We start from the raw sequence: 26,943 nt of genomic DNA, 5'->3' as shown, positions 1-26,943 counted from the left end.
AACTGATTAACTGCAAACAGTACATTTATTTTCACAATGAGAAAAAAAGTGATTAGACAATAAATTAAGTCATGGACAAACACCTGGACACACGTGGACAGAGAAAAAAGTAATTAATAAAGCTTAAAGCACAGTAGCAACAACTACAATGTTTAAGTATAATATATTTTTTAACATATTGATTAGTATATTAAATGTCCCCATAACGCTCGGATTTTGGTGTGCGTGAGGCACCCGCAGGTAGATTACAACTCAAACAGAGCTTGAATCATATCTGCAAAAGAGAAATGAAGAAAAATGTAATTAATACAACAACAAGGGGGAAAAAATCACAATTTTGCTGGCCAGCTTTGTCTAGATTTGGAATTATATTTTCTTACACATTTTTCCATTTGCTTTTCCTTTACGCTTATATGCTATAATCCCTGGCTTTATTGGAATTCAACCACATTTTGCCAACTGTAAATGGCAACCCTGCCTATAATTACATGCAATCACCCAAAATGGCATTTTTAATTAAAAGTTTGTGTAAAAAGGTTTTTTATAGATTATTTGCATTGGTCCATTTCTTATTAAATTTTTACACACTCTGACCCACAAACTACAAAAATAGATTTTTTTCTTCAAGACAGAAACTACATGTCCAGTGCTCCTTAACATTACCATTAATTAATATATTTAATTGCTTTACTTGTAGTCTGCAGATTTATTAAGCAGTTGCTTTTTTGCCTGTGCCTAAGCTCCAGACCCTCAGAACTATAGGGAATACACTGATTCAGCTCACTGTTCTTTACATTACTGCAACACCTCTCACCTGGGTAATTCATGCTCCTCTTCAGCATCCTGAAGGAGTCTACAGTCAGTGTGTGGATCTCGTTTCTCAGCCTTCGTCGGCCGTCCAGGGTGAGGTACCACAGGCAGGACTTCCTCTTCCCCTCTCCAGTCACCTGCTGTGGGGTCTTCTTAAAGCTGTTGCTGAAGCACAGGTTGTGGCGGATGGTGTTTTTCCAACCGTCAGGAGCGGTTATGAAGAAAGGGAAGTGATCTCTGAGAAAGAAGATTAGCAGTGGTTCCACCATGAATCTCAAATATAGAGTCACCTAAACCCCATCTAGACTACAGCTAAACTGGATCTGGTATCAGAAGAGCTCCCATAAAAGATGTGATTATATATAAATTAGTTATTCATCCACCTGAGGGAAAACATCATGTTTATGTAGCATTTTCCTGTATAATGCTGACATATAATTTAAATAATCAATTGTCCATCTAAATCTGGGAGTATGATTGGCCCTCATGATGCTGAACAATCATAACCTGTAAATGTGGTGCTTTATAGTCCCACAACAGCTCTTCTGTGCTGGGAGCTCTCAGAGCTTTAATGACCTCAATGTGCAATTCTGACACCTTCTGTTCACCTTGTGAAGTTGTAGATCTGCTGCACATTAAGGCTGCCAGAGCGGCTACTGCTCAGAGCCATGGCGATGAGGATGCAGTAGTTGACAGGTGGTCGAGGCCAGGCTCCGTTTTTCAGGTTGCAGCTGTCCTGCAGGACCCTCTGCAGCCTCCGGCTCTGAGCCAGGCCCAGCCTGCGAGAGGACGGCTCCTTGGGAACTCGGCCCTTTCTAGCACCTTTCACCTTGCGGCAAATCGGCACATCCACTGAGGAGGTGTCATCATCTGTAAGCTTCAGGCATTTTTTTTACAGTTACAAAATGGTCACCAGTAGCAGAAAAACACTAAAAGCTGATAGTTCAAATGGTACAAAGTTAAATCAACAAATTTAAGCAATAGTTCATAAGTAAAGTACAATTGTAAAACGTTTACAGCTTACACAAAATTTAGTTTATTCTTTTGTCCCCCCCAATATAGTTGATCAGTGAAGAGATTTAATATTAGCTGCATAGCTAAATCACCACATCACAAAAGTAATCTCAATTAAACTTGTCATTTAGTCATTTGGAGCATTCATAGCAGTCCATTCATCAATAAATTTTAAAGTAAATCAGACACCATACTTTTTCTGTATAAACAAATGGAGACAGTATTATGTTAACCACTTTATGGACAAAATTGTGACACCTGTTCATTTCTTGCTTCTTTCAAAACAAGGGATATTATTAGGGTAAATATTTCAAGCTGTTTTTTTCTCGTCTCTACAGTCTTTGTTGTTAAAGTTAAGCTTTCGGCTAGTTTTGAAAGATTGCTGTAAGGATTTGATTGTATTCAGCAAAAAGTATATTAGTGAGATCAGGATGTTGAATAATCATCACCCTACCTCATCCCAATCTCACAGATTATCCCAAAAGTACTGGCTGGAGCACCTTTATTCCATGGTTTAGGTGCATGTTTATCTTATCCACAGTGTTCTATCCAGTATTCTATTACTGTAGCTTTATTTCTTTGCAGGGACTAGACAAGCTGGTGCACAGATGCAAGTGGGTTTTATAGCTCAATGGGTGCCAAGTAAAATGAGTAATGTAGACAGGCAGGATACCCAGTGCCACATAGGGTCGATAGCAACATTAGCTGCACAGTTTCAGTATACAACTAAAGAAAGATAAACATTTCAGTAAAATGCTCAGTTGGCCATCGCACTGGACCAACAGTCTGGAATTTTCCACAAAGCTGATCGTCAGGGAAACTAACGCAGGTTGTTTTCAGAGCCTCACCTGATATTCACTTGAGAGAGAGGTGTCATGCAGTGACTCATTAAGGCAAGTCTGGTCAGGCAGCGGCAGGATGTGCAGGTTTTGTACAGGTACAGGTGGGGAAGGACTCGGGACAGGTGTGTCTACAGTCAGTTTCAGCAGCGATGACTTTTTAACAGTTGGGTATTTTATAGGGCAGGCTAGATTTGGATTCACAATCAGCCACAGACTTGGCTGTATTATTGATTCTGCAAGTGAAATGTTAGAGAAACAAAGAAAATCAGCTAAAGTTTTTTTTTTTTTCCTACAGGCCTTTACTTTCACTGAATTGAAATCAGTTCAGTTTTCCAACATTTTTACTTAAATGGGCCCCTTTGTTTTGTTGGTGCTTTTGTAACACCCCCCCCCCCCCCCCCCATACTATTTATTAAAAGATCATAATTTAAAAAGCATCAAAAGTACTTTAAAAGCTTAGTCTCAGGGAAAATAAAATGTGTGATTAATTCTGTTGTGTTTAATCTGCTTATTCCCATTTGCAATGTCAATGACTTGTCTCCAAGTGTTGCTAAAACAAATAAGAAACATACATTTGACATGAAACTGGCAATGTGTGACAACAAACATTTACACGTTCACATTTAGAACATCTGCTTTGCCTTGCATCAAAATCTCAAATCTCAATTACATTGTTTTATAATTATGACTCAGTACCTCATAATTGTGAGTTAATATCTCAATGACTGACTTAGTATGTAAATTCTGACTTACTATCTAATAATTACAAACTGGGGCTTGGTATCTTAATTATGACTTAGTATCTCAATTTTGATTTGGCAGCTCATAATGATGGCCTAGTAGCTCAAAGTTGACTTACAATCTCATAAATTTGACTTACTATATTATTACTGGAGGATCCTTTTTTGTTTAGGTTGTGGAAACTGTCTTCCATGTGGTTCAGGATCAGTGTAAAAAATATTATTTACAGTTTCTGATGCAAAAATAGAAAAAAAAGTATGTAAAAACTCATTTTCTTTTCTTTTAATGTAGTAAAGTGTACAAGAAATAAGTTTATCCATTTTTTCCATTTTATTTTTTTTGTTCTCTGCCCCTCAATTTTCTATTTTCGAATTTAGCTTGGTAAAAAATTAAACTGCTTAACGTTACACTGACCGTTCAAACTGTGTATGCTGTTCTTTACTAATTTTTTTATACCAGTGTTTTCTATTTGCCCCCTCCTCTCCCGGTTCAGAGCTCACCTGTGCAGTCCTCGGGTTGGGCGAGGTGGGTTCTGTCTGCTCCAGCGAGTGTTCTCCTGGAGATTCTGGCATAGTGCCACTGCGCCAGGTACTGCTCATTCCTCTTATCGTCTGTTAAAGCGTTTATTAGGTGTTAAAGCTGTGAAGAGTGCGGTGTTTCTGAACAGCGGGTGTGTAGTTTGTGTGGTAACTACCTCTGTGGAACTGGTCTGTGGTGGTGCTCAGTTTGATCTCCTCGCTCATGTCCCACTCGTGCAGGCCCGTGCTGAGGTGCAGGCTCAGGAACCTCTCTCTGGCCTGCAGCTGAAGAAACATCGAGCTCATTTTACACCCTTAACCGTCGAGTTTGGGTCGTTCCTGTGTTTTAGGAGGACGTTTTACAGTCTCTGAATCTATTATTAAGCGTTAATCTTATATTGGTGACGTCACCGGCACAGGTGTCAGCAATCAGGACAATTTCTAACCGGAGCTTCTAGAAGTTCTCTGAGACTGGAGCTGCTGTGTTTCTTTAGTGAGATTATTTACTTATTTTACTCGACTTTTGGCTGAGTAATGACAGTCTTATTTTTATAATCATGGATAAAATGTTGGGGAAATGTACAGGGGCCATATTGTGCTTTATTTTAAAAACAGGGGACACTCAGGGATTTATCATGGTTAGGAGGTTGTAGAACTGGGTGAGTGGTTGAGTGAATTGAGTGAGTTGTGTGAAGTGGATGAGGTGAGTTGGGAAAGGTGAGTTCAGTCAGGTGAGTCAGTTGAGTGAGTTGTGTGAGGTGGGGTGAATTGAGTGAGGTGAGTTAGATAAGTGAGTTGTGTGAGGTGAATTGAGAAAGGTGGGTGAGGTGAGTTCAGTTAGTTGTGTAAAGTAGGTTTAGAAAAGTGGGTGAGGTACGTTGAGTAAGGTGTGTTCAGTCAGTTAAGTGAGGTATTTTAGTTGAGTGAGTTGTGTAGGATGAAGTGAGTTGAGTATTACAGGTAATGTAAGTTAGTTGAGTGAGTGAGTTGTGTGAGGTGAGTTGGGAAATGTGGGTGAGGTAAGGTGAGTGAGTTGTGTGAGGTAAGTGAGTTGGAATATGTGGGTGAAGTAAGGTGAGTGAGTTGTGTGAGGTGAGTTCAGTCAGTCAGTTGAGTGAGGTAAAGTGAGTGAGGTGAGTTCAGTCAGTTGTGTGAGGTGAGTGAGTTGTGTGAGGTGAGTGAGTTGTGTGAGGTGAGTGAGTTGTGTGAGGTGAGTGAGTTGGGAATGAGGGAGTGAGGTGAGTAGAGTGAGTGAATATCTAAAACCATGCAGCTGTGTTAATGAGCATTCATGCATAAACATTCGCTCATTTACATATCAGAACATTCACTTGTCAGAACTACTTATATGGAATGTAAAACATTTAATTTTTGTTAAAATAATTGGAACTGGCCTGTAGAAATACATTTTAAATGCACTAGTTTTATCTCTGGCACTAACCCAGCACTCCTACATTCTGTAAATTCTGTCAGATTTGCATTCACACAGTGTCCTGTGATGCTCTCAGGATGTACAGTATGTGTCATTTAAGAACTTCAAAAGTTAAAGTGAAGGACAGAATGATGTAAAGAAAGTTCTGAAACATGGGTTACAATGGGACTTTTGAGTTAAAATAAAATGATTACTATTCTCTACTTTCTGACAACATTGCTACAACATTGCCCAAAGGTAGGTAACATTGCCTCATTGGCAAAAATAGCTTTGTGTTCACCAAGTTTTACATTACTTGTTTTAATATTTTCATAAAATATAAAGAATATGTTAATAAATACATCAATAAATTAAAAAGGCAAGTAAAGTTAAACAAATTTGTTTATTTACATTTGTAATTAACCCTGTTTTTAGGCTGATGTGACCGGTTATGGCTGTGATCATGCAGGTGCATGTAGACCAATAATGGTGGTGATAGGGTGGGGCAGGCATGCTTAAAGCAGTTCAGTGTGTGGCGACTGAACACTGATCCAAAAACAATGTGTAATCCTAGCCTTTGTGCACAATTTTGAAATCTCAACCTGAGCCATTTTTCAAAGACCCTAACTAAATGCTTGTAGTTGCCAACCACAGCCTCAGTTAGGCCTAGTTTAAAGAAATTGTCACCAGTAAATTAGTAACCAGTAAATTTCAATAATGCAATATTTACTTTTTTATATTGTTAAACATTATTGATATGTAGTGTCAAATATTTATATTTTTATTGGAACATCGACATAAAATCAAAGACATAAACTCCCTAAGACTAGCCCGCCAATTTGACTTACTATAGTTACACTTTTATTAATAGGGAAAGCACGAAGTGAAGAATATTGTTTCTGAAATTTGGTGAAACTGACGCCAATAAATCAATAATTCCTGGAATTTGGTTATTAAGAAGTATTTTATCCCATTTAGTAACACAGATGCTATGAAGTTTTATAGTAAATTGTCTTGTAAAGTTGTGATGTACAGCTTTGAGAAAAAATAAGAGACCACTTAAAAATGATGAGTTTCTTTGTTTCTACCAAATTGAAAACCTCTGGAATATAATCAAGAAGAAGATGGATGATCACAAGCCTTCAAACCAAGCTGAACTGCTTGAACTTTTGCACCAGAAGTGGCATAAAGTTATCCAAAAGAAGTGTGTAAAACTGGTGGAGGAGAACATGTCAAGATGCATAAAAAACTGATAAAAACAAGGATTATTCCACCAAACATTGATTTCTGAACTTTATGAATATACACTTGTTTTCTCTGCCTTATTTGAGGTCTGAAAGCTCTGCATCTTTATTGTTATTTCAACCATTTCTCATTTTTTGCAAATAAATGCTCTAAATGACTATTTTTTTTATTTGTAATTTGGGAGAAATGTTGTCTGTAGTTTATAGAATAAAACAACAATGTTCATTTTACTCAAACATATACCTATAAATAGCAAAAACAGAAAAACTGATTCAGAAAGTGAAGTGGTCTCTCTTTTTTCCCACAGCTGTATATAAGGGTATCGCAGAATCATAGTATATTTTCATATATAATTCATATATAATTGTTTTGTGATACCATCATTATCGTAAGCAAAGTAATGTAATAATATTGTACCATGAGATTCCTTGTGATTACCACACCTAGACACAACAAAGCCTAACAAAAACATTTAGATTAGCTATGAACAACACATTATTGTGAGAGAACACTTTATTTGAAATTTTGTTCAGTTTCGAAATTTATTTCATAAAAAAGACAGATAACTGATGGAGACCATCAGACAATACTATAAGGATCAGGATGAAAGAGATGAGCTGTACTGTGACTATATTAACTCATATAAAAAAGAATAACAGACAGCCTGTTTTGGCTAAGCCATTTGTCATGGTTAAATAGCAATAGAAAATACAGCTCCTGTATATAAAACCCTGCATATTTTTGAAATGTATTAAAACTTAACGCCTGAAAAAGTAGAGTGATCAAAAGCAAACCTAGTGGAAAACTTGAGAAAAAAAATAAGGATTAACCATGTGTGTACATCATAGAATCCTAAAATTGGCATATGAAAAGATTAGATGAATAATCATAAAGTGACAAAATGTCTTAATTTCAGGCACTTGACATCACTGTACTGAGAATGAGACAGATGAGCAGAAAAAACATCGCCAAGGACAGAATGACTGTGATGACCACCATTGCTCCACTTCGTGCTGGAAGACTTAGATCGTTTCCAAAGTCAGGCACTGAAAACAGACCAATTAAAGAGATATGACTTATGTGATTTTTAATTTATTTTTTCATCCAATTTCTATTGTGTCTGATTTCTTCCTCTAGATTATATGGGATGTAACACAGCTGAGAGGGTCAGTGCTAGGCTAGGCTAGTTTTCTGCTGAGACACTTGAAGCGCTGCCACTTGTTGCTGATAACACAGCTGTAGCCAAGGTTGGGAGGGTAGAGAGCATCTCTAGCCTGTATATTGTCGCTGTCCAATAAAAAACAAGCATCCCCATTTCTGTCGATGTTTAGATAGTACTAAATTTGAACAGACAAACTGTCTCTTACACTGTGCCAATTTTAAAAAGTATTTTTTTTTCTGAAATACTTAATAATTACCTAAAATAAACTCTTTACATTGACTTCCACCAAAGGTTTAGAAGGTTTTTTTCTCTAGAACATGCAGCCTAGACTTTGGAATGCAGTTAGGATCGTTGAACAGCTCAACATGCTTGAAGGAGAAAGCTAAACTGTAATTCTGTTATGTATGTGTTGACTGTTTGGATGAAGTTAAAGAACAACAGTTATGCAACTAATAGGAATTCACCCATTTTTGACTCTATATAATTTACTGTAGCCTACAAAATAGAATAAAAGTACAGAGAGAAAAAATGCAGGCTACTACTATTGATTATATCTAAACTACATACTGCTATGCATTGTCATGCCTAGAATATGCCTTTAGATCGGACTTAAACCAATAATCTGTTTGGGATTACTGAGCAATATGAGATGTTGGTTGATTAGGCATTTAGTTTGTACAGTGCTATATGGTGACTACGCTTCTTTTAAGCCACAGTTAGTTGTTAATGTGCCAAAGCCTCCTGATTAACAGTGTCAGAACATGATTCAGTCACTCTAGTTCATGCCTAGCAAAGATCACATTTTGGATTACAAGTAGCACCAACTGCGTCTATCATTTTAATAAATAAATGCAGCTGCAACAAATTGGATCTAATCTTGTAATTAAACTTTAAACAGTTCAATCCGATGGAATTTCAGTATGGTGCTAAAGTTCATGCTGCTTTTAGAGATATTGGTATGCATGTGCTGATCTATCCACAGTATGTGCATCTCTCGTGTTGTACATTATTGCATGATTACCTATAGTTTCCAAAACAAAATAATCCAATGTTGGACACCAAACACATCTTGACTAATAAACTATCACTTTAAACACTTGTACACTTACCTGATCTTGTAGTTGCCATTATGGGGGCACTTTTGTTTGATCCAATCTGATAGTGGATCCTAAAAACAGAACATAATTTTTTTTTTTGCCAAATACGTGTGCACCCTTCTTCTCTGGCGAAATCTTGCCAGTCAAGGTTTCCATGCCTTTTCATTATTTCTACACACTTACCTGTACTGTGTTCCATTGGAGAGGTTCTTCAGCTGGTATCCGATGTTTCTGCTTATTGCAGTTGATCCAACTGTGTTAATGCCACTTGAGCAGTTTGCAACCGTGAAAATACTGTTCAGAGTTGCTGTAGTAAGCAAAAAAAAAAAAAAGCCGTAAACTGATGTCAAAAAAAGCAATTTCTCAAAACACCCATTATTTCTTTATGGCAAGAATTGTTTTTTATTACAGGATAATGAGTACATAGACACAGGTTTTGAAGACCTTGAATCCAGTTTTGCAAATTAAGATCAAGATAATTAAAACTGCTCATGTATTTGATTTGCCATATGGAGCACATAGTCCATGAACTGAAACTAGAATTATCATCAATATATGAAGACTGCTGCTATAGCATAAAACAGTGCTAGAAAAACATGTTTTCAGTTACTAAATATAGATTGTTTTATACCAGCAGTCCCTACTGTAATGTACCGCAATGTTAAACTGCTGTAACATTGCTTTCTTCTAGCAACACCACTGTTGTCTGCTGCTATTACATACCATTTTCTGCTGAAAACAATACATGTTCTGAGCTTTTAAACCATAATATTTTCTACTATTTTACTACTATACTGTTTCCTAGTAGGAAAATACATACTGGTTTGATTGGTGTTTACGTTCAGGTACTCCAGGTCCACGCTCTTGCCTGCATATTGATCACAGGGAGGCAGACTCAGCAGCACAGAGTCTGAGAATCTGCCTGTGATTACTCCATCATCCATCGTTAACACTGTGGCTGAGAAATCTGTAACCCACACACAGTACAGTAAAGTACACACCCTGTATATATGAATTCATGTTTTACTGGTGGCAATGCAATGCAATGCAACTAACTTTACATATGAAAAGTAAAAATGGTATGGTTTGAATATCAACAGCATGTATCTATAGCTCGAATACTGTAATACGTAACATAATGTAGTAAGTGTAATTGTTTTTCCCTTTTCTTTTAGTCCTTGCGGAGTGAATGAATAACAACAAATACAAATGGAAATACCACTATACCTGCATAGATTAAGGGAATAAATCCCCCAAGAATGAAGAGCATGGATAGCATTTTGTTCCCCAGCGTTGTTCTGTGTACCGTGCAGAGAGTTCTTGAGACTTGAACAGAAAGTGGAAAATAATGCTGGATGATCTGGATGGAACAGGTGGAAGAGCCAATCGAATGGGAGGGGGAACAGGTTTAACCAGGTAAATCTGAGATTCCTGCAGTCCCTCCCCACACACCCTCAGGAGGACCGTTGTGTTACAAATCTGCTACACACTGACTCATAGGACAAAACTGTTTACACCTAAAACTCCTACCTTACTCACAAACAATACAGTGGCATGCAACACTCTGGGCAGTCCTGGGTAACAGTACTGTTACTGTCAGCAGTTAAGTGAGTAGAAAATGAACTTATCTCCAAAAGCCATAAAGTTAAAGATAAAAAAACTCTTCCCAACTTTTTAAGAAAGATTGGTAAAATTATGTTTGTTTTGTACATTAGTTCTAAGAATAGATGAGTATAATTATGATTTTTTTAAACTGATCTCCAAAAGCCAAATAAAACAACTCATTTTATTTTTCTTTTGTAGTTCTTCTCTTTTGTATACTTCATCATGGCCCTTTCACCTTGTTCTTCTGCACCACAGAACAGCTTTTTTATTTGGGTGGTGGATCAGTCTCAGCACTGCAGTCATACTGATATTTTGGTGGTGTATTAGTGTGTGTTGTGCTGGCACGAGAAGATCAGACACAGCAGTGCTGCTGGAGTTTTTAAACACTGTCTACTCACTGTTCACTCTATTAGACATTTCTACCTAGCTGCTCTACCTTGTATATAAAGTAAAGTCAGAGACAAAAGCTCATCTGTTGCTGCACAGTTTGTGTCGCTGCCAATAGGACGTATTTTTAATACTAAATGAGCCTTGTTCACCGTAAATATGCCCCACTATCCTCTATTGCAGTTCACTTGCCCTCTAGTGTTGTGTTTTCCCTCTGTCTCATTATTAGCTAATGATTTAATAATTTCTTTGTGCTAAAAACATGCACAAATTGGTAATAATTATACCACAGAACACGTTTAAATGATTAATCTGTTTAATAAGTGTTAAACAGTGAATCATAACATCAATTTCAACTCTGAAATATACAATGTGGTTACTGCAGTTCCAATCAAAAAGCATTCCTTACAAACACAAACGAATAAGCAAAAAACAAAAGTATTAGTAGGTAAACAAGTCATGAAGGCAAAGCGTGAACATTATTGAACTTCAAATGCTTTAGCCCGATTGAAATGGAAAAGTTAGAAAAACTTCAAACATCATTTTCCACTACTTCTTTCTTCAAAAACATATACAGAAAAAAAATCCATGTAGAAAGCAAGCACTTAGAAAATATGAAATGGATTAAGATTATAATCTGAACCTGTAACAAAACCTGACTCCTTGGTAACAAGTGCTACAAAATTATGTCAGCGATGACTGCACACTTATCTGCATATTTAAATTCAAACATTGTGGCTAGGTACAGGAAGGACGTCTTCACGTTGTTTAATTTGAACTAAATATATACACCTTCATATTGAAACGTCCCAACTGGGATTAGACATGAGAATGGTTGTGTAAACAGCATCTTCAAACCGTACAAACATGACTCCAGGCATCATAGAATGGCGCCATGATGGCCACCGTAGAAACTGGAAGTATCTATTGGCCCACTTATCTTGTCTTCCAGATCATGACCCAAGTAGAGACAGTTGGATGAAATGTCTTGCAGTTGTGAAATTAAACTTTTCCCCTTCTTAGTGTGGAACTATGTACTTCAACACTCCAGCAGTGTGGAGACTGTGTGGGAATCAGAAGACATTCTTCTGCATGGGTGCTCACCCACTAAGCAAACTGTAAACATTGTCATTTTCATTTATTTCTTCTTTGCTCCCAAAACTATCCTGGACCACTCAGTGGTGATACGCAGTGCCATTCCAGCGATACCAGGATCTGGGGGAAAAAAGGAAATCCAGATAATTGTATTATTTATTATACGAATTGACTTGTGCTCAAAGTACAAGACAATACGGGTGTATAGCAGCTAGTTTGCCCCTTGCATTAAAATGTGTTTAATGTCTGAATTGTTTTTGGATATACTTTATCCATATTTTATTTAAATTTTGGGCTAAAATTAATCTCCACTGAGAATAGATGAGATATGTTTTTACTTACCTGCTAAAAGTTGGTAAGACACTAATCATTTGAATTAGTGGACGATTCTACTATCACCCTGTGGTTATCAATACTGACACAGTCCAGCTTATGTAGTTTAGAAAAAATATTTTATTTACAGCTGTGTTGAAGATCCATTTCTGACTACCTCTGAATGTGGCTCAGTCACCTGATGTTTAGTGCAGCTATATAAAATTTAAACATCATCCTAAAAATCGGCCAAAAACACTTTCATACCAGTCCCCTAATGGTTGACTGCCCTCTAGTGGAGAGGCCTCTATCAAGGCAAAAGTGAACACATCTCATTCAGAGGTAAAACTACTCATAGTCCACATTTTAGTTCCGTACTGAGGCAAGGAAGGAAATCTTATATTCATTTAATTTGCATAATACAAACAAATTCTAGCCATTTGTTAAGTTATCCCAAACTAAGCTGTGACTGTGTAATATCTGACACTGTCTAACACACTAATACCTATCTAAAATAAAAAAGTCCATATAACTCCCATTACTTTGAGACTCCCATATCTAACACTAATATAGCAACTAATCTGTGGTTCATGTATTTCCCAAACGGTGGGGAGCAATCCATGCAGACCATAAAAATAGAGTCAATTTGATAAATGAGTTCATAGATTAATGGGATTTTGATTATAAATAGGTTGATTTACACATTTGTTCCATACATTAGAAATATGAGCTCATGCCTGGAATATTAATATGTATTATAAAAAAACGTGTAATAAAAAGAAGCAGCTTTACCCTGTAGGAGTGAAGGATTGGTTGACGCCCTGCGATGTCAGAGGACTGGATGAAGTAGACAGGGTGTTGGGGGAAGAACCGCGGCTTGGGCTGTTGGGAGAAGAGCTGCTTGACACTGTGGGGGCAAAAATACTTATTATATATATGGTCTGGTAATTCTCTATCCAATAAATGATTGCTTTGTTCAGTACTTCTGTAGCAAACCCTGCATTCAAATTAGACTCACCTCCTCCTGAAGCTAGAGGACTGAACGGCCTGGGAGGCTGAAACAAAGTAAAAAAAAAAAAAAAGACATTAGTAATTATACTGGTGGGAATATAATACACTTCTAAGAGCAGCAGTGTTTTTACACCTGTAATTCTCTTTCTCTGGTCCGAATCAATTACAGACTTTGCTAGCTTGGAGTGTGTACCCCTTTGTTTGGTTTCATACAAAATAAACTGCAAAATGCGCAGCAAAATGCAACACAGCATTGTTGGTCAGAGCTGTCTAGGAGGGGATCAAAGAAGTAAATACAGGAAGAAGATCCTACGTTCCAGACAAGCATGTATTTCAGTGCAGTTTCTCATGTAACAGCAGCAGAGATGGCTTTAGTTTATATAGTGTAGTAATTATCTGGGTAATACATTAGGTTAAACTGTACCTAAACAGACATTTAGCTCATTTGATAGTTAGTTTGGATCGAGGTCGGATCATGTTCTTATCGGACTAAATATTGCTGTGTGAAAACACCCTTAAACTACTTTTTTCTGTCTTAAATTTTAGTGGAAGTCAATCTTGAAACATTTTATTCCAAGTCGTTTTGAAGCATATCTTCATGAAATTCTGAAACAGTTTCAAGAATAACACTGATTCAAATTGTGAAAACTCTGTCAAAAAGTGGGAATATATAATATTTAATACTCACCAGCCTAGCATTGTAGTTATGTGTTTTTATAGGTGAAGTGGACATTGGGCTGTAGATCCTCTTTTCCTTCTGTCGCCGGTTGCAGAACCAGACCCGCACCACTTCCTTTTCCATTGATAGCTGCTCCGAGATCAAAGTGATCTCCTCGGAATTTGGTTTGGGATTCTAAAAGGAGTGGATAAACTGTGAAAAACATGAAAACCAAACCAGCTAATAAAGACACTATTGTTTAAGGACATCAAATACTCACATCTAAGAAGCGTTTCTCCAATGTCATTTTGATGTTGGTCTCAATACTGGTCCTCTTTTTTCTCTTCCTTCCATAGCCCTCCAGGAGAGGTGGTAAAGTTGCAGGATTGGCCATTGAATCGGAAGGGGAGTTTTCTAAAAAGAGGCAAAGAACAAATGATTAAAACAACAAATGTGTTGGCAACACCAAATGTGTTGGCAATTTCCATTATAAAATTTAGCATTAAATTAAAAGTCTAGCATTCCTGACTCTTTAGTTTGTGTGAATACCTGCATCACTCAGCCACTTCTCCAGGAGGGGTTTGAGCTTGCACATGTTCTTAAAACTGAGGTTGAGTGCCTCAAATCGGGAGATGGTGGTCTGACTGAAGTCATTACCATACAGCTTGCCCATAGCCAGACCCACGTCACCCTGAAAGATCCAACAAACATTAATCACCTAACACAGTAAAGATGAATATTGTAAAATGTCATTTGAAACCCATAATGGTAACATAATATAAACAAGCTGTACAACACTGTTAATTTATAATGAGATTAATTTAAATTATGGTATTGCCTGTGTGAAGCCCAGCTTGATGCGTCTCTGTTTGAAGGACTTTGCAAATTGTTCCAGCTCCTCCAGGTCACTGGGCTCGTCCTGCTGTGAGGGACCTACATGCTTAGGCACCTGTAAGTGGGACATGTCCAAGTGTCCGTCCATTGAGGACCCAGCCAAGCCTGTTCGACTCATTGCCTATGAAAAAAAAATACCTTTTTACCTTTTTTTGTCGTATGTATATCTGATGTGTATATGCTAAATCTTAAAGCTTACTTATTATTAATTTCTTTCTATGTATTAAAAAAAGAACGAAATCCCAAAACTGTAACTGTGAAAAAAGCAGTTTCAGCTAGTAAAGGGTTTCTGCTATGCCTATTTAAATAGTGTGTGAAAACCCACTGTGGTAAATTACATAAAAAATCCCAAGTTCTAAATATCTGAAATAATAAAATTGACATACATTTTTTTGAGAAAATTGTAAATTATAAACTACACACTAGAGACAAAGCATATAAATGTGTAAAATGTGTGCAGTACCATCAATGTAATTTTACCTGAGGAGTAAGGGCCAGTCCAGGCTGGTGTTGCAGGAGACCTGACTGTGCTTGAGAGGGTAGGGACAGGAGATTTGGCTGCAGCAGTGCTATGAGATAGTAAAAAAATAAATACATTTGAATGAAATTTTTTTTTATATAGAATTTACTGCTGGAAACCAATTAAAGATTTGAATTGGTCTGGGACTGGTGCACATGGTCGTGCTACATGTTTAGCTTGCAGCTTCTCATGCTAGTAACCAGTATACCATTTAAAACACGACATGGACTAGTTTTGCCTGTTTTAGCAGGGTAAATAATTATAGAATTTCTACATATATAAGAAATTTAAGGCAACTTAGAAATAACTTACTATGCTTGCAACAAATTACTTAATTATCAGTTTGAAACCTGCTAGGGTAACATGGCTAGCAAAAAAAGAAAATAGTACAATTAAAACATTCTGACAAGGTTAACAACAAATAGAAACTTGAACTATGATAAAAATGTGCTAGCTAACCAATACAAATGCTAACATGTAACAATAAAGGGAAACTTGCTCTGATAAACATACTAACATGGCTGACAACAAATGGAAACTAGTAACTTTACAAATAAAAACATGCTAACATGACTAAAAATGAATCAAAACTAATATCATTGTAAAATATGCTAACTGGCTAACAACAAATGGAAGCTAGTACCAATAAAAATATGCTAATTAGCTAACATTACTAACAACAAATGGAAAGTATCTACAATAAAAATGCTAACATAATTAACAACTAACTAAACCCAATATAATTGTAAAACATGCTAAGATGGCTAACAACAAATGGAAACTAGCACCAATTAAACAACACTAACAACTAATTAAACTCAATAATCATTAAAACTTGCTCCGCTAAAATGCTAACATGGCTAACAACAAATTAAACCTAATACCACTGTAAAACACTTAGCTACACGACTAACAACAAATTAATATATGTAACTTAACATGATAAAACATGCAAGGTTATCGTTACTAACAACAAATGGAATCAAGTACCATGGGACAAAAATATCCTAACTAACTAACATTACTAACCTTAATGAAAACTGGACAGTAGATTAAAATTATTTATATGATAAAACATGCTAGCACCTAGCATACTAGCTAAACTAACAACAAATAAAAACTATTACTATAATAAAATACGCTAACAGGGGTATATATAAATGGTAGCTAGCTAACTAGTATCATTAAAACCTGCTAACATGACTTATGCTGCATTCTATTTAAACCAAGTAACTTAGACAGTTCAGAGAGAACGTACCAACAAGTCCGATTTCCTACTTGAAGGTTAGAAGAGTTTTATTAACCCTGAGTTGGGAATCCAATATGGCTGCACCACACATAAACAGTAGTAGAAGCAACAGTGTATTAGCACTTCTAAGCTATTTATTTGTCTGTCTGTCTTATTAAAAAACTTCTGATGTAAATGTTATGCAGCACAGCAGTAAATGGAAGCTAGTACTGCTTGTTAACTGTATTGGCATACACTAATTTGTGTTTGTTAATTGTAAGCATAATGTCTACATAATGGCTACTCATCAGTGTGGCTAATATGTGGCTATTCACCTAAATATATATTATACCTACAGCTCTGGAACAAATTAAGAGACCACTTCAGTTTCTGAATCAGTCTCTATTTTGCTATTAATAGGTATATGTTTGAGTAAAATGAACATTGTTGTTTTATTCTATAAACTATGGACAACATTTCTCCCAAATGCCAAAAAAAAAAATATTGTCATTTAGAAAATGTATTTGCAGAAAATTACAAATGGCTGAAATATTTTTAAAAAATGCAGAGCTTTAAGGCCTCAAATGATGCAAAGAACAAAAAAACCCTAGTTCAGCTTGGTTTGATGGCTTATCTTTATCCAATCTTAATTATATTCCAGAGGTTTTCAATTTGGTAAAATAAAAGAAACTCATCATTTATAAGTGGTCTCTTATTTTTTACCCAGAGCTGTATGTGGATGCATAATGAATTTGTTTTTAACATTCATTCATTAGTTGTCTAACCAGAGACGGATGGGTCCCTCTTAAAAACTAGCCTTAGAGTAAATTTGGTAGTACAATGTATATGTGAGTCTTAGATCCTCCCAAGGTTTCTTGCTCCTCCAGCTCTAAGGGAGTTTTCCCTTTCCTCCATCATTCCCTGGAAGTCTGTGTTGTATGTTTAATGTTTGTCTAATGCCCTGTCCTGGTACCACTTTTCTGTAAAGCTGCTTTGCAACAACATCAGTTGTAAAAAGTGCTATATAAATACATTTTATTTGCTTTAGCTCTTAGGATAATTTTGTATTGGTTGAAAACCTATGCTCATCTCTTGTTGGGATCATAATTTTGGTTTGGATAGGAGGAGCTAGTTAATGGCTAGTTAGTTAATCCATCATGAAGAATCTTTGAATTATAAATTAGCTAAACTTCGTGCTGATGTTAGACTGATTGGGGCTCATTCGTCTTTAAAAGGTCCCCACATGCATTTCCATACACATCCAGTCTGTATATCCTGACTGACCTTGATGTGTGGGCTGAGCCTGGGAGAGCAGGAAGGAGGAAGAGGGGGTGAGGTGTGATCCAGACATGAGGACCAGCTGGGGCAGGGGGTGTAGTGATGGCAGCTCCTGAAAACACAGTATGCACAAAGGCTGTTATAATAGCTGGAATATTCATTAATAACAAGACCATCTGATTCTTTACATGATAGATAAGAAACATAAATGTTAATAGTGTACCCCAGGCAGCTGCCCTGTTGGCACTGGTGACACCTGTGTTAGGTGGCATGCCTTATGTGATGAGTTGGAGTGAGGAGAATCGTTCAGGTCCTCTGTCTTTATCTGTCAAACCAACACAAAATAAGTTTTGAATTAAAAAAAGGATGGTGTCATGGCACAAATGCATTTGAAACCAAATAATATCCATGCTAAAAACTCAGCTTAATGCTAGCTTTTGCTGGTAGCTGGTTTCAGATTGTCTAGTTTGGCCTATGGTAAATTGGTTGGAAAGCTGTGCAACCAGGCAAAAAGTTGTATTTGATTCTGGTCATGCTGGTTAGCCAGTTTGGTCATTCAGATCAACAAACTACCCAGCATGACCACCATCATCAATACACCAGCTTAGGGTGTATTGCATTTGATTTTGGTATTCCAGTGTGGTAATGCTGGTCAACCAGCTTGTTGATGCTGGTCTTTCTGGTTAAAAACTTATTGTTTATCTCAGTCAGTAAACTTGCTTATAGATCAGCTCACTAATCAAACTTAAAAAAAAGCCCTAAACCATTTTAACCTGCTGAACCTTCTTTTCTTTTTTTGCCAGGGATGACAATAATTAATGCATTGCTTCTCTGTTGCACGTTTCAAAACTCAAACATCAGTATGCCAGTAATGTTGTAGGATTTAACTGTAAAAAAGATTGTGACACACTGTGGAAAAATGCCAAAATTGAGGATTACTGTTGGTTGGTTGGTGATACTGTTTCTTTTTTAACTGCATCAAGCACATTAGTATGTCATACAGTGTCGGAAACACTGTAAACTATAAACACTACTTGAGGTTGAAGTAAATAGGTTAGACATATAATATGATATAATATAGCTATATAATGTGTGTGTGTGTGCCCGCACCAGTCGCACTAAGACCAGTAAGGCTGCTTGACTTGTTCAACGGGAGGGAGCTTTTGAAAACATCCCTTCCCTCCCCTCCGGCTGCAACCTATGCAAATGACTTTAGAAGCCTGAGGCTAGTTCCTGTACATGGAACACACTGCAGTTTTCTACATAAGATCAGATGACAACGCATCTGTTCATCACACATCCAGCTAATTGTGGACACGAACCACTTAAATCCTAAAGTCTGTTACATATGGGTTGTGCAAGTTACACTAATGGCCGTCTGGAGAACTTTAGTAGAGATATAAGGAGTGCAGGCATTCTGCCGTATTTACCTGTCGAGTGAAGTCGATTCCGTTTTGTTCGATATCTGTGGGAAGAAGGGAATATTGTCAAATGGAGAAATACACAATATTAAAAACTTGTGTATAAAAACTAAACAAACCTTTGCACCATGGGAAAGAACAGCTTGTGTTTTCCCCAAAAACAATTGATGTTTGTTAAAGAACCATTGTTGTAAATGAGACTTTAAGAAGAACGTTTTTTTCAAATGTTAAAAAAGATTTAGAAAATGAATTAGACATTTAAAGATGTTATACGTTTTTTTTGTGTATGCTTCAATAAAGAAACAAAGACTGATTAGTTCTTTAGATAATTGGTTTTGAAAATATTATGTGTATCTGTGAAGGATCTTAAAGAAACTTCCATATAATGTAAAGGGTATAGGAGTATTGTTTTCTTTTAAACCTTTAAAAAAACATTTTTTTTTTACTAGTGCTTGGCAAAATTACCTTAAACTGATTATTTTAATGATTGACAAAAACAGTTTTTTCTTTGGTAGAAACATTTGTAATTATTTTTAAAGTAGTATTATTAACAGCAGGGCTTGTACAGGCTTGAAGGCATGGAAAAGTCATGAAAATCATGGAAATTTATTGGTTAAAAGTGTATGAACAAATGAAAAAATATGTAACCACAATAATTATGTTTGTTATTTTAGTTAGATGTGAACTTTGGTTTAGATTTTTGTTCATTTTGAATATATTGCTCAGTCCTTTTCCTCATCATTTCAATTTTTATCTCCAGACATGGTTCAAGGACATTTTTATCATTATGTAAAGAAACTTTGGTGGTTCCTGTGGAGTTTAGATTTGTGTAGTTCTGTTGTCATTTTTAAATTGTTCTTTCAACAATCAGTTATGGTAAGATTCTTTTATTTTTAACAGCATTCTGAACATGATACTCTCTCTGAATTGTCTCTTTCTAACGCCTAAATGTTTTATTCTTGTCAGTGTTCATCTCTCCAGGACTATGGGGGGCTTATAGCGGCGAATTCCGTTCACCTTGTGCAGTGGCTGTGGGGGTTCAAAGGTCTCCAGTGGCAGGTAATCTCTCCTGATTTGACATTCAAATGGGCCTGTGTGAGGCTGTGGTTAGCGCATCAGTGCACGCTCGTCCCGCGCTATGGAAATCGGCCCTCCTCCCCGAGCCAAACTTCCAGTATGGAAATGAATCACCTATGCAAATTTTCAGGTATCCACGGCAACCTTTTTCAGGCCCTAGTATTTGAATGTTTACAAACCCCCAGGTGCATCTCTTAGTTGTTTCTTCTCGTTTGTGGTCTTTTTCTTACTCGCCTCTTTCTTTTTCTCTCTTTCTTACATACACACACACAGACACACACGTATACATACTCACAACCAGCACATGCATTTATACAAACATCAAAATATTGCCTCAAAACTTTGGCTGAAACTTGTTCTAACCAAAAGAAGGTTGAAGAACCCACATTTCAGATTCAACATTTGTCTATTTGTGATAGCTCTAGGGACATCTAATTGTATTCGCCCACAACACAGTAATTTATAGGTAAATCTTGATTGGAAATTCTGGCCCAGGATTTGTTAGAGAGTGTAGAGGGCTACGTTCATGTTCACCAGGCTGAAATGACTCAAATTCTTCTTTTTTTTTTAATTTGCCCAAATGTGACAGATCTATTTTTGCCCAGATTGGATATGTATCAGATTTGTGGACTCCAACTTGTAACTAATGTAAACAGTCAAATTGTACTTACTGCATTATTTTTAAGACTGTATGCATGCACTCAGTGCTGTTGTCACCATCAGCCAGAAACAGTGTTGTTCCGAATTCTGACTCCCTGCCAGAATCCACCACAGATAGCAGATTATGTTTTACGTTTTGTTCATGAATAACTAGTAATAGTACTAAAAGCACATTTTGCTAGCCTGTTAGAGAACACCACTGCCAAAGCACAGAGCCATTGCATTAGCAATAGTTCAGATCCGTTTGAGATGTATATATCTCAAAGAAAGCACATGCTAACCTCCCAGCACTGGTGTCATTCCTAACTAGTGGATAGAAATCTGAAAAACATCAAATTGTTCTGGAAATTGTGTTAAAATAAATATGGATGGACAGATGACAATATTCTCAGGAAAACTAATGATTTATGTGTTAATATAAAACACAAAAACAAGCAGTATTAATATTGAGAGTCATAACAACTTGTATTTTCTGATATGTTATTGTTTTCATAATTGTATTTCTCCGAAAGTCTTATTTAATCTGCATGTTTACATACACATTTTAGTAAAATACCTTGATGATAAAGAAATTGGAGCTAATGTAAAGTTTTAAAAGTAAGGATGCACCCTTTTCCCGTCCGATTTTTTAAATCACACCTCAATACAAAGTTTACATTTTTTCCTTTCAAAATGTATTTTTATACCATTTTTATACCAAAGGTCAACTCTCTGAATAAGGATTACAACATTGCCAGGAAAACCAAATGTTCTGAATGTTTCTTAGTTTGTTATGTTCAAATTAAATTTATTTGTACAGTGCCTTAGAAAAACTGAAAAACTTTACAGGAATCTAGTAATAGGACAAAGGATCAACAACACATAAATCAAGGATCAAGCCAACCTCAAAGTGGCAAGGAAAACTCCCTCAGTGCACTCACAAGGTAGGACCCATCCTCCTCTGGTCAGACTAGTATATGATATATTGATAGTTGCAGTATTATAATCACAATAAATATGGTAAACAATAATGAAAGCAATGATGATGGATAAAAAGGCTAATAATTATGATTACCATCTTAATAATGAAAATACTTACAATAATAACCTGAAATGTTTGAAGGCAGATAGCTGTAGCAGGGGTTGAAGAGAGCTGTCTGTTGTGATGTAATGATAACCACATACAAAATGCAGTGTAATTACTTGATTAAAAATATTTTTGAGTGAATAACTCAATCAGCATAATGTTTTTTTGGTTTACATACTTTTTGCACACTATCTGTGTTGGAAGTATAATACAGCTCTGGAATAAATTAAGAGACCATTTAAAAATGATGAGTTTCTTTGATTTTACCAAATTGAAAACCTCTGGAATAAAATCAAGAGAAGGATGGATGATCACAAGCCATCAAACCAAGCTGGACTGCTTGAATTTTTGCACCAGGAGTGGCATAAAGTTATCCAAAAGCAGTGTGTAAGACTGGTGGAGGAGAACATGACAAGATGCATGAAAACTGTGAATAAAAACCAGGGTTATTAAAGCAAATATTGATTTCTGAACTTTATGAATATGAACGTGTTTCCATTGCATTAATTGAGGTCTAAAAGCTCTGCATCTTTTTGCTATTTCAGCCATTTCTTATTTTCTGAAAAAAAAAAGTATAAATGACAATATTTTTATTTGGAATTTGGGAGAAATGTTGTCTGTAGTTTATAGAATAAAACAAAAATGTTCATTTTACTCAAACATATATCTATAAATAGCAAAATCAGAGAAACTGATTCAGAAACTGAAGTGCTCTCTTAATTTTTTCCAGAGCTGTATTTCGATAAGATTCTTCATGGAACAGTAGTATGTTATGCAAGAAATGTATGATTTTTTTTAGTTATTAGTGGGAAATAAATATGAGCTACTTTTATTGTTTTTTTTTTATTATTTTTTTTTTATGCAGGTTAGTAAAGTAAAATACAGACTATTAAATAATTTCACCAAACCACCTGTTTCCCAAGAGGGGGGCCTGTCAAATACTATGTATTGTGTCCAAATTTGCCTTTTTAGTTCTGCTTTTGAGTGTGTTTTCGAGTTCAATTGTGTCCATTATTGGTACACTGTTCTGTGTTATAATTGTAGCTTTAAAAAACGTGCATCTTCCTGCAAAAGCAGGGGATCTTATTACACTATTATATACGAATATGTACACCTGTCGCTAGGATTTGTAACTGAACCCGGTTATTTGATATTACAGGAAGGACTGCAACACAAAACGTTCTTTTTCCAAATTGGGCTCTCCTGGAATCCAAGTTCCTCATTTCAGAAGCTGTGTTCCGTACTGAGGATACGATCCTGTGTTTCAGTACAGCCTCAGGGTATGAACGCCTCACCGCAAACAACCCCCCTACTATGCACCCACACATCCTGGTAGACTGCATGTCCATCATGAACATCACATCCTAGAGCTACACACAACACCCTTCATGCTTGATTCACCCTTGATAAAAAAAAAGAATCCGCTAGTTATAAGAAAAGACTCTTATAAAAATACATGAGAAGCTAGTTTCGATATTACTTATTTGTAAGTAGTGTTTAGTTTATAAAACACATATACTGTACATCTGATTACTTAAATAGACTTTTTGGAGTGCCAAACTGTTTTATTAAAATGTTAGGTATGAAACTATAGTTTAAATACAAACTACAGCCAGAAAATTGTTAAATGTGTTGGAATTAATATTATTCTACACATTCTGTAATCTGATTGGCTGAAAGATGTTCTCAGCTGTTGTAAAATATTTACAAACTTACATATTACCACAAATATTGCACGCTTATTTTAGTATTATGGTTGTTATTGGGGTTTATATAACTACTATTAAACATTGTAATAATAAGTGCTTCTGAATTAAGAATAGTAAACCTTTTTTTTTTTTTGCATTCATTTTACCACGGTTTTCAGCATTGCATATATTAAATAGCCTAAATGTATTTTTGTCTTGCTTTTTGAAAAAAAAAAAAAAACATTGCTTAGTATAATTTATTTATGATTTACTTATATTCAGTGCATCCCTAATAATTTTATATTTCATGATTTATTATTATTATTTTTTTTTATGGGTCGATTCCGTCTCACTAATTTGTGCTGTTCTGCAGGCAGAGCTCATCCAACAGAGCACTTTGTGAACAAGTAGTAGGTTGGGATGAACATTATATGTAAGAAAAACTTTTGCTATGGAGTTTTTGTAAAATGCCTGAATAATAATGAACATTCTTATGAACTAGTAAATATCACAAAGAACTTAGATTTACGAAGATTTGGACACTCACCACTAAATATTATGCTAGGACATTTTTGTTATAATAGGTATATAAATAAATTTTAGGTAAAGGAGGGAAAATGTTATGTATTTTAATATTGATGAAGTATATAAGTATAAGGAGTTAATTAGCTTAAAAACACTGAAATTGTTGTTAAACTAGGTAACTCTCCATTGTATTTTTGTCAAAAAACTAATCCACTGTCATACATAACATTTACATGAGTTAAAGGCATGTAAATAAGTATAAATCATGTAATTAGTTTACTACACAAATGAAAACATTAATTATGGTCTGTCTGCCAAAAGGTTGAAATGGTAAAAAAAGCCCTCAGTAAAAGAAAGCTAGGGCCATGCTGTATGATGTAGTTGTTACAGTTGAGAGTGTCACTGAGGGATTTGTACAGACTTGTCTGAGAAGGAGACCGTGACTGCAAAGACAAAGAGCAGCACTCTGTCACTGGTCAAAACCACAAACGGCTTTGACGACAGACAAACGGCACGCCGCAGCTTTCTCGTGAATCCGTCTCCAATGCAAAGGTCAACAAAGTCAACGCAAAATGAGTTCCAAATAAAACGAGACACTGTAAATAAGCCATACAAATATATGCTTTATATCAAACCATCCAATGCAGTTAGCTCAACTATTATTATTATACTTCTATTTCTTACATAGTATATTCCATATCATAGTAAGAATACAATCATCTTATTCTATATATTCTAAGTGGAATAAATAAAGTACAGACTGCAATTGCTAAAAATTAATAAAAGTTAATGTTGTAGTTAAAACAAACCACATCTGAATCTGAACAATGTATTACCAAAACCTGACTTCAGACAAAGTTAAAAAAAGTCTCAAAGTTGTGTTTTTATTAGAGTACTTTAAAGTTTTCAAAGGTTTATTGTTATTGTTCTGTAGCTGTTAGTATTGAAAAACACTTCTTATTTTTATTCAGGATTTCTGTACTACTTTAGTGCTTTAAAGTTTTTTTTTTTTTTGAAGTTTTAGAGTTTAATTGCATACTATTAACTCTTCTAAAATTGTTGCTAAAGAACAAAATCTTACTTTGTAATGTGCCTTTATTATTTGTGTGCTTGTATATTTTATCTTTATTATATTATAATGTCTTTTAGTTTATGTTGAACTTGTAAAAGAAAATTGTAGCTACAGAATTGTGGTCTGTCTGGCAAAGTAGTTTCTTTAGTTTATTAGTTAATAATATAAAGTTTTGAACTACAAGTAATACAATTATTTTTAATGCTTATTTTTGTCAATGTCAGAACTATGCTACACTGTGTAAAATTGTGTAAAAAAATGAACAAAAGTTTACTATTCTTATCATGTTAATTGATCAAAAAGCCTTAACAAAAGTCTGAACAACAATACTCAGCAAGAAAACATTTGATGAAATGTGGTACTTTTTTTTACAGTGTAGATATTGTTCATAAAATCAGAAAAACATAACTAATAATTATAATAATCCATATATTTTTCTCTTTAAGAAGCAGTTTTTTTTACAGAGAAACATTCATACCTTTGTCTGTATCTTTTTGTATCTTCCAGTTTTCCTGTTAAATTCCATCAAACACTTGTTTGGTAAACAAGCTACAGGGTCGGAAAACAGCCAAAGTGAAGAACGAACTGCTTACCTGTGTGTTCATGCGGAGGATCCCTCTGCTCCACAGCCTCTGTGCTCATCTTAATATCTGTAAATGATAAATACAGCTGATTTTCCTACAGGATCACAACTTTATGCGAACACTGGGGCCGATTCATGGCACGGGCCCCACGACAGTAAAATGATCTTGAGGTTTATTCTAATGGCCCCGACTTTCAAATGGTCTGTCTTTATGTAAAAAGCTTGTTGTAATATTCATAAGAGCCGAGGTGTTCCCGGCCTTGGGCTTTCCTCTCTAATCTCTTCTAGTCAAAAACATTTAAATCGGTCAATATGCCGCGCCAGCAAGTGACCGACAAGTCGAGCGATATGATTCTGGCTCTACAGGATGGAATAGGGGCATTGGGGAAGCGGCTGCTCCTGAATCTGCTGGATGCTAGCGAGTAGAAGTTTAGCTCTCACCTTCACCAGGAGAGTGTGAAAGTATCCTGATCTTGTCTTCTGCTTCTTCTCGAAGGTCTTGCACAAAGCAAAATAGCAAATTGTGTCCTCTAGATGCTGAGGAGAAACTTTAAACATTTGGCAAAGTGGGTTAGTGGACGACTCTTCACCTTTTTCACGATCCCACATGAGCTGATAGACAGGTGATTTGCATAAGGCCTACGGTGTGTCCTATCCACACTCAGCCATTTTGCATAAAACAACAAAGGGGGGAGATGGCAAACTTTGAAAAAAGATCCTGAGCATGTGTGACTTCTCCAGCTCAAAAAGTGTGTGTGTGTGTGTGTGTGTGTGTGTGTGTTTCTGGCTGTGTTTATACTGATATGCTGCCATGCTTGTGAATGGCTTGAAAGGCTGGCTGTTTGGTGTATGTATGCTCCCTGGCTTGCAAATGATTTTTAAAGGTTGGGGGAGTTCACTGATGACACAATTCCATAGTTTAAATGTCATATAATCACCCGAGGAAAGTATTACTTTATGTATTTTATTCTGTTACAGTGGTGTAAAAAACGTGTTTGCCCCCTTCATGATTTCTTATTGTTT

The 26,943-nt window shown here is 35.9% G+C and overlaps 3 protein-coding genes and 1 long non-coding RNA gene across 5 annotated transcripts; 1 reads left to right on the top strand and 3 right to left on the bottom strand.

The window, feature by feature from the left end:
- Positions 1–6: 6 nt before the first annotated feature.
- foxr1 (forkhead box R1) lies at positions 7–4,531 on the bottom strand. The gene is made up of 6 exons (XM_015604802.3): positions 4,102–4,531; positions 3,908–4,018; positions 2,673–2,899; positions 1,419–1,687; positions 815–1,047; positions 7–274 (listed from the first exon to the last, which is right to left on the bottom strand). The coding sequence occupies exons 1-6, from the start codon at positions 4,229–4,231 to the stop codon at positions 246–248; spliced, it is 999 nt and encodes a 332-aa protein (XP_015460288.2). The 5' UTR covers positions 4,232–4,531; the 3' UTR covers positions 7–245.
- A 2,558-nt stretch (positions 4,532–7,089) lies between these two features.
- Positions 7,090–10,230, bottom strand: zgc:194948 (uncharacterized protein LOC796981 homolog). The gene is made up of 5 exons (XM_015604798.3): positions 10,068–10,230; positions 9,661–9,807; positions 9,024–9,147; positions 8,853–8,911; positions 7,090–7,627 (listed from the first exon to the last, which is right to left on the bottom strand). Exons 1-5 carry the CDS (start codon positions 10,117–10,119, stop codon positions 7,494–7,496), a joined length of 516 nt encoding a protein of 171 aa, XP_015460284.3. The 5' UTR covers positions 10,120–10,230; the 3' UTR covers positions 7,090–7,493.
- Positions 10,231–11,130: 900 nt separating this feature from the next.
- On the bottom strand, positions 11,131–26,574 carry pou2f3 (POU class 2 homeobox 3). 2 transcript variants are annotated; one of them, XM_007245276.4, is made up of 13 exons: positions 26,362–26,574; positions 25,931–25,987; positions 19,259–19,293; positions 18,052–18,153; positions 17,835–17,940; positions 15,283–15,371; positions 14,747–14,923; positions 14,458–14,599; positions 14,189–14,322; positions 13,939–14,103; positions 13,258–13,294; positions 13,032–13,146; positions 11,131–12,047 (listed from the first exon to the last, which is right to left on the bottom strand). In XM_007245276.4, exons 2-13 carry the CDS (start codon positions 25,977–25,979, stop codon positions 12,008–12,010), a joined length of 1,191 nt encoding a protein of 396 aa, XP_007245338.1. In that variant the 5' UTR covers positions 25,980–25,987; positions 26,362–26,574; the 3' UTR covers positions 11,131–12,007. The 2 variants fall into 2 exon arrangements, with proteins under 2 accessions (XP_007245338.1, XP_022534744.1); XM_022679023.2 differs by lacking the exon at positions 26,362–26,574 and having other exon boundaries at positions 25,931–26,093.
- On the top strand, positions 19,103–25,949 carry LOC125799280 (uncharacterized). Its single transcript, XR_007438126.1, has 3 exons — positions 19,103–21,909; positions 23,212–23,332; positions 25,845–25,949. It is a non-coding gene; the product is annotated as an uncharacterized LOC125799280 (long non-coding RNA).
- Positions 26,575–26,943: the final 369 nt, after the last annotated feature.

The sequence above is a fragment of the Astyanax mexicanus genome, chromosome 1 (assembly GCF_023375975.1).
Source record: "Astyanax mexicanus isolate ESR-SI-001 chromosome 1, AstMex3_surface, whole genome shotgun sequence".
Classification (NCBI taxonomy): Eukaryota; Metazoa; Chordata; class Actinopteri; order Characiformes; family Acestrorhamphidae; genus Astyanax; species Astyanax mexicanus.
This window is presented reverse-complemented; position numbering and strand designations above follow the sequence as displayed.